Below are 7,841 nucleotides of genomic sequence, written 5' to 3' on the forward strand. Positions count from 1 at the left end.
CATAAATAATGGTACAATAAAGACCAAAAAAAACTTATGTGAAATATCAATGGATATTTTGGTCTTTTATATCTTATATCATTTCCATCACTTATGTAAGTTATATGGACCAAATCTTAATTTTGGGCTCAGTTGGGCCCAAAACACAATCACATAATGTTAGTGATAACTTGAATAGGTTAGCTCAACCCAATCAAAACTCAAATCTATTGGCAAATCATTTTTGATAATATCTGAACTCAATTCGGATTAGAGATCGGGTCGGATTGAATTCAAGGTCGAATGCTCCTTATTTCATGTTGGGTTTGGATTGAGTAAAAACCAAACCCAACCTGCTAGACCTGCAAGCCCACATGCAGTGTACAAGTTGTCATTTTTCTATGAAAAAGGAACCCTTCAACAGCTATAATAACAGGCCCTCTAACAAGAAGAAATTTATGTTTATATTCACTTGCTTTCTCAGATGACAAACTCTCCACTATCTGTGTTAGAGAACATTATGTCCCTGTCATGACAATTGGCTGATAACAAAATTGTAACATAAAATAAAAATAATAATCCATTAATGGTAAACAAACTAAGAAATATAGTCAGAACTGTGAAGAAAATGCTCATACTGTGATCCCTGGACTGTGCTATAAACATCGTACCAATTGTGAACTTGTTCATGGAGGGGTTTGATGTGAATCTTCACCTGCCGGCTCTTTAGTTTTCTAAATGGAACTCTCAGAAACTCTTGAACATCAGATAATGCCTGTGAAGAACATACAGGATGTAAATTTTCACAAGCTGATTATGATTAGGAATTACTTGGTTTGTTTCAGTGTTCTACCTTGGGATTGTTAATGATATCTTCATAGTATAAAATCATATGGCGATTGCTCTTGAAGAATTCTAGAGACTCCATCATGGTACGTTCAGCTGTGGAGAGGTCCACTATCAAGCTGCTGACATTGAGGGTAGGCTTAAATTGTGCCAGTAAATCTGCCTGCAGGAGGAGGTTAAAAGAGGGTGGTGCATAAATGATTCATGACCTTGTAACTTATTAAGCATATTTGAAGAAATGGGCTTGATTTAAAATCAATTGAGCATGTAAGGGTTGTTTGAAGTAAGGTTTTCAGAACAAAATTAGAATTTGCAGAGCTGTTTTAATGTTGAAGAGATCAAAATTCTAAGCAGAAAAATTTATGGAAACATAATCAGAAAGACCCCAAAAATCATAACTATTAAGAACAATAACCTCCCCAGTGCGCTAAAATAGTGAGATCAGCACTCCCATTACATCCTTGATTTGGGACCCCAAAGGAGGCTGTTCACTAATAATGCACATGGGTTTTGTGGCTACTTTAGATGCAATGGTCTGAAACAATTGTACAGACCTCTTCCCTTTTATGTACATAAGATTTGTGGGTGCCATTGATATGAGTGAGAGAGAGATAGAGAGAGAGAGAGAGAGAGAGAGAGAGAGAGAGACCTCTTCCCTTGTATGCACATGAGACATGTGGGTTCCATTGATCAGTTTTGCATCTTTATCATAAGCATTGGCCAGCAAGGATACAAGCCTTCTCAAAAGATTTCTCCGAAAGAGAAATATAACTGACACCCCCTTTTGGTTAAAATAATTAGCTATTTGCCTGTGATAAACCATAACAGCCTGCAAAGAATGGCAAGTAATAGAACTTGTTAAAGGACAATATAATATGAACTTATCCAAAAACTGAAAATAAATAAACTAATTACATTCATTCCCCAATCAAGCTACAATATTGTAAACATGTTTACAATATTGATGAATGAGGATGTGGAAGAAAATTACAGTGAACAGGGCAATGAGATCACTAAATATCACACATTGGGCTTTAGATAAGAATTAAGGAGTAACTTAAAACAGAGGTTGATAATAAATTCAGAAGGTAAGAAATTAGGAACAATCTGACAATACGTTACCAAAATAACTTGAAAATTTACAAAAGCACAAATACATATATACAAATATATGAACTATGTATATGTAATACTATTTAACAATGAGTTTGATACACATGCTCCTACATTTTCATTGATAATTCATTTAAAAAATAAATAAAAATTCAGCATCGCCAACAGCTGTCAGAAATGATACCTTCTTTGTTGAAATCCTAAAAATAATCCACAAGTAGAGGCTGTGAAATAGTCTACAATTTCTTGTTCTATGTTAAGCAATAAAGATTCAGATGAATGGTATGCAAAGAAAGGCTTTTATCTGCTTTTGTATGCAGATAGCACATATATGCTTAGCATAAAAAGGACAGGTTGTTTCTGATCTAGGGCCTTTCTTAGTTTGGCTTTTTGCTGCATTTATTTTTGTTTTGCTCCAGTGTTCCTTGTATGCTTCCTGTCTACCTAGGTTACCACACATCTTTTTGATAATTTCTAATGACTATTTACATTCGCCTACAGATAAAAATGACGATTTCTAATGTTTCATTACATGCACATAGAAATGATGTCTCAAGCAGAATCTTAACATAACAACCACTATTTACTTAATATGTTTGTTATTTTGTGGGAACCACTAAATGTGAAGTAGATACAGCTTTTAAATACATACATTTTCATTATAAAGGATATGGAGATAACCAAAGACAATTGTAACAAAATTTTTATACCATATTTCACTTCCAGCTCTTAGAATTAAAAGTTAATCAATAAAGCAATTTCTGACACTCAAAATGCATTTTTGGAAGGACAGCAGATTTTAAATGTGTTGTTAGCTAATAAGGTTGTTGATTGGACGTTGAGAAGTGGCAATCTATGTATCATCTGCAAGCTAGATACAAACACATGCACACACATTAAAAAAAACCTAGAGTTAAAATTGAAAGTCAAATTATTTACTGATAAAGTGCTGGAACGGCAATAGCTTTTCTGCATGCTGGGGAAGAAGGTATTTATTCATGATTCAGAAGTGGCATCCTAGTTATTGTTTGCAAGATAGATACAGAGAAAACATAAAGTCAAATTTGAGAGCCAGATCAATTACTGATACTGTGCCTGAATGGCAATATTGGTGTCGCATAGTTGGGAAGAAGTCATTTCAGATACAGGATGAAGAAAACAGAGGAACTTGGCCTACCATTATGGACCACAGTTGAGGTGTTTCTGTAACACTTAGCTTTGATGGGGAGATCTCCTGGATTTTGGCATGTTTTAACAAGCATAGAGGAAAAAAAGGGGTTTGTCTTTTGGCATGTTCTAACAAGAAGCATAGAGGAAAAGAAAGGATTCATCTCTTAGAAATCTGTTTGAACAGTAATGGAAGGTTAATCAAGTAATCAGACCATGCGTCAAACTGATGACTCAAGTTCATAGCCATACTGGAGAACAATAAAATAGTAGTTTGGATATCCAAAGGATGTCATTTTATCCCTTCTTAGTTGACAAATGAGAAATCAAAGATTACCATGGTGAAAGTTATGGAAAATTGAGGAAACAGGGGACATCCATGGAAAAGAATCATCGTTATTCTATGCAAGCATGGATGGCAGAAAAAGACAGAGAGGCAGACGTTAGAACCTAGAACAAAAGTGGACCTGGAAGTAGCTTGTTTTAGAAATGCAATTTCAGGGGATGGGCAAATGATAACCACAACGGTGCCAAGTTTAAAAAGAAGAAGAAGGAAGAAGAAAACTGGATATTACATGTTCTTGCTACCTAACTCCCCTTGCTCCAATGCAGGGAGTGATCTTTGTTGAATCCCTAGAATATGCCATGTTTCTAAGCAAGATGGGAGAAGTGGGGCTGCACAATGGCAATAGGGCATGCCAGGTTGGTGGCCACCATGGTCAAATGAAGCCCCTCTTTTTTCTTTCCTACATGATCAGCTAGAGTTTCAAGGGTTGCCCTTCCATCTATGGTCCAAAAAAGGATTGTCAAAGCAGGGCCTACTTTGCGAAAAATCCTAGATATTTGACTTCGGCACTATAAATTTCCCTGACCCCTATGGGATGGAATCTTTCTTTACTGTTTCCCTTCTCTTCTGGAAAAGATTCCATTCTGTACAAAGATCTGTGCTCTCAAAATTCAGAAGAAAACTAACTGGGTGCATCCCTTTCTGTTTATGTCCTAAAAAAGCCGTACATCCCTGCTCAACAGACACACAAGCACTTGGGAGCTTTGGTATATGATCTAATTTGAACAAAGAAGGGTCAACAAGTTCATTCAGAAAGTACTTAAATGGAAAGCCTCATATTTGGCCCATAAGGAAACAGACAAGAAGGGAACAATAGCCTTTCTCACATTTATCACAGGGAGCAAGTAAGATGACAAGTAATCAGAGAATCATCAAACCTGGTTTAGCATCCACTTGAACCCAACTGCAGCAACACAATCATTTTTTGCAGCACTACTGATCCACTCTAGGTTATAGATAGTATCTAAAGTTCTTTGAATTGTTTCCATACTTTGTCTTCTTTGCTTCAAGGAAAAAACCTCCCCATTTGAACTAATATTGGGATGACTGTTTAATAACGTTTCAAACCACCCACTTCCTGATCTCTGCATGGACAAAATAACAAAGAACCGGACTGGGGTACATTTGCATTCCTCCCTGATAAAGTGAATTTTGTGGGTTAGGCATAATAATTGAATATGGAAGTGACAAGGTATATAAGGATGAAAATTGACCTGCTATAAGTCTTGGGCTGTGGAAAATGTACATAGACTAGTTCTTCTGGTGGAATGCCATTGATAGAACAAGTTCTCTCAACCCTCGTGAAGGAAATTTTTGTCGGTTTTGATGGCACAGTTACCCGTGTGAGGGATACACCACAGATATATACCCCAAATGCCATGATTAAAAACAAAAGAACCAGCCAAAACACATATGGTGATTTCTTTGATGCCCTGGATGAAAATACAATCTGCAAAAAGGATCAACTAGACAACTACAGTAAGTAAATCCTATATGTTAAGAAAACAATTAGAATGTTATTAGGTTGCCTTTTCTGATAATAATCCAAACTTTAATGAGAGAAAGCCCAAAAAAATAAAATAAAAATTATAAGGAAGAGGGATCATTTGAAAAAGATGAATAATCAGGCTAGCAGCCATACCTCCTTATCCATTATTATGTTCCTCATGCAAACAAAGATGGTGACAAGGCATCATTTCATTGAACTAGCTGTGTTGTCTTAACCAGAACACCCACTTTGATCCTCCTCAGAAATATCATCAGTAATACCTGCAAAATGCGTTGTGAACTATCATTCTTTCTTTACAATTTATCAATGCTTGAACCCTTCCACAAGCTATGATAAAATGGATTGTGATAGAAACCGAACAAAAATGAAGAAAGAAACCATGACAAATGGAACACCTCATTACCACTATTTCTTTATGGGTAAATAGCAATATATTAAAACAAGGTACTCCAGAAAAGTGCCCCAAAGCACACAGAAAGTATACAAAGAATGCTTAAGAGCAACTCAAAAAAGAGTAGGGGACCAACAAAAACAACATCCCCTTAAACAGAGCCCAACCAAATGGAACAACTCATTACCACTCCAACTTGGATGTAACAAGTGATGAAATATATTGATAATCAAGGGAAAAAGGTATTGGAATTAAGACTAGAGTTAGTAAAATTCAGTGCCTCCAGAAATCCACCCCACCTCCTTGGTTCCATTCATATTGGATTAGCATTTTTCCTCACTGGTGTTAGGTTTAGGTTCAGTTTCATTTTTTCAACCTTATTGGAATCAGATCTGCTTCCATTCAAAAGCGTTATAGCTAGAATTTAACACTTAATTTTTGTAGGCATAGTCTTGGGATGTGTCTTACTCAGAATCCTACTTAAAGGTAGAATACCATACCAACAAGTGTCAATTCAATGCATGAATGATAACATGCTTCATATTGAGTTCAGAGCCCAACCTAATTTGACTGATGCTCTCTGATAAATACAAATCTTTCCAAGAGGTGATGTTATTACCAAACTTGATATTGCAACTTAGAAAACTAGTAAGAAGCAAGCAAAGAAAATAAAATTGCTCAGGGTTAACCACTTTAAACAATCCTAGACCAATCCAAAAAGCTATGAGGTAAGACTGTTTCAAAGCTGATCCCAAGCACTCAAAATCCCCAAATCCTCCTGTTCTTGTTCCAATGCACTAAAACAAGCACAAAGGAGCCACCATCCAAACTTTTTAGAGTGCCTTACCCACAAAACTTCCGTGGTAGTTGATCAATGACTCATTCATTGACTACCAAATCACCCAAGAAATCCCAAACCAAAACAAAACAAAAAATGCCACAAATTGCTGACCTTCCCACAATGGATGAGACTGGTTGGCAAATTCCCCCCTGAACTTATATAGGCCAACCAACTAATCAAGGGCCCACACTGCCACAGGTCAGTCTTTAAAATTTGTCGCAAACCACTTCCCAAATAAAATGTTTGAAAGAAACAAAAATGGAACCTTCAAAACCTCCTTTGCAAGAAACCAACAGGACCCCCCAAAGATAATGATTTACAAAAGGATTGAGAGTGTCTAAGGCAGTGTTTATATACAAACTCTTTTTAGTGGAAGTGTTTTTTGTATAAGTGCTTTTAGGAGAATCGCTTATCAAGTACTTCTCCAAAAAGCATTACAAGTGATTTTTTTAACTTTTTAAAAATGTTATCTGAATTTTCTTAAACACCTTTTTTTTTTCAAAAATGCTTCTTATATAAGTGCCAAATGGACTCCTAATAAAAAAAAAATGCTCATTTACACTGCTCTGGACCACACTGCTCAAGCACCTCTGAATTGGATTGCATAAGGCACTGCTCTACCAACTATAAAAGCCAATCATGAAAAATCCTCGTAAAACAAGGATTCCAACGACCCAAGCAGCTCCCATCAACCCACACGCATATCCTTCTCCTAGGAAAAGAGCCACCCCTTCCTTAGCTTTTCAGAAGCCAAAGCACCCTTTCCCTTCCTAGAGTATCCAACCTGACCTTCTCACTAATTTTCCCTAATACGGCCCATATCCACTAAGGATTCCTTCTCCCCAGCAAATCTCCATTCTCCACAACCATTTTCCCCATAGCATAGTTAAGTAACTAGGGTTCACTGAGTTGAGTTGAGCATTCCCATATATAACTTAACCCCCTCAGCATTATCTTTCAGAGAGAGGTATATTGGTTTGTACTCCCCACATACAAATCCCTCCCCCTTCCAAATCAACAACTAATTCTTTCTCAAGAGGGAAAAAATAAATAAATAACAAAGGAGGAATCCTCCTTTTAGTGTAAACTTTCCCATTATTTTCTGTTTGGTTTCTAAGAAAAAAATTTTAAAAAAATGCAGAAAAAATAGAAAATTTTAAAACCAAGAAAATGCAGCATCATACAGTGACAAAGCTCCTCAATTTTTTTCTCAACGAAAATTAACCATCAAACATTAAACACAATGACAGCCACTTTCTGGGTGATAACCAAAAAAAACGAAAAAAAAAAAATCAAAACAGTTAGAATCTAAAAGACAAATTAAAACCCAGAAACAGACACTACACTCCTATAATTATCGTGCATGAAAAAAGAAAAAAAAAAAAAAACAACAAACAAACAAAGGCAAAGAAAAATAGAGGGGATTTGAAGCTTACCAGACAGAGCTGAAGCTAGAAGCAGGCATTTGAGAAACCCTACTTCTCTATTCTATAGACCATTACCCAGCAGCGAACTCGGAAGGCTGTTTCCTTGCAGAAGATGAAAACTAGAAGAAAAGAAAAGAACAGAAAAAATTGTTGAATGATTTCACAGAGAAACAGAAGCTTCTATGACAGCTCAACAAGAGCGCTGGAGTCATACTAGTTTC

At 36.2% G+C, this 7,841-nt stretch overlaps 1 protein-coding gene across 2 annotated transcripts; it reads right to left on the reverse strand.

Moving 5' to 3' along the window:
* Positions 1–421: 421 nt before the first annotated feature.
* On the reverse strand, positions 422–7,841 carry LOC117927689 (nodulation protein H-like). Of its 2 annotated transcripts, none has more exons than XM_034847342.1 (7): positions 7,630–7,841; positions 5,094–5,221; positions 4,666–4,901; positions 4,330–4,588; positions 1,475–1,654; positions 833–988; positions 422–754 (listed from the first exon to the last, which is right to left on the reverse strand). In XM_034847342.1, exons 2-7 carry the CDS (start codon positions 5,118–5,120, stop codon positions 578–580), a joined length of 1,035 nt encoding a protein of 344 aa, XP_034703233.1. In that variant the 5' UTR covers positions 5,121–5,221; positions 7,630–7,841; the 3' UTR covers positions 422–577. The 2 variants fall into 2 exon arrangements, with proteins under 2 accessions (XP_034703233.1, XP_034703234.1); XM_034847343.1 differs by having other exon boundaries at positions 4,666–4,917.

The sequence above is a fragment of the Vitis riparia genome, chromosome 13 (assembly GCF_004353265.1).
Source record: "Vitis riparia cultivar Riparia Gloire de Montpellier isolate 1030 chromosome 13, EGFV_Vit.rip_1.0, whole genome shotgun sequence".
Taxonomy (NCBI): Eukaryota; Viridiplantae; Streptophyta; class Magnoliopsida; order Vitales; family Vitaceae; genus Vitis; species Vitis riparia.

Excerpts from the sequence above, each read along its gene's own strand:
- LOC117927689 (XM_034847342.1), bottom strand. The coding sequence starts at position 5,120 with ATGAGGAACATAATAATGGATAAGGAG. Across the intron at positions 4,589-4,665 it reads CAGCCCAAGACTTATAGCAG|GGAGGAATGCAAATGTACCC; the intron begins GTCAATTTTCAT and ends TCACTTTATCAG. Across the intron at positions 989-1,474 it reads ATGTGCATACAAGGGAAGAG|GCAGATTTACTGGCACAATT; the intron begins GTCTCTCTCTCT and ends CTCCTCCTGCAG.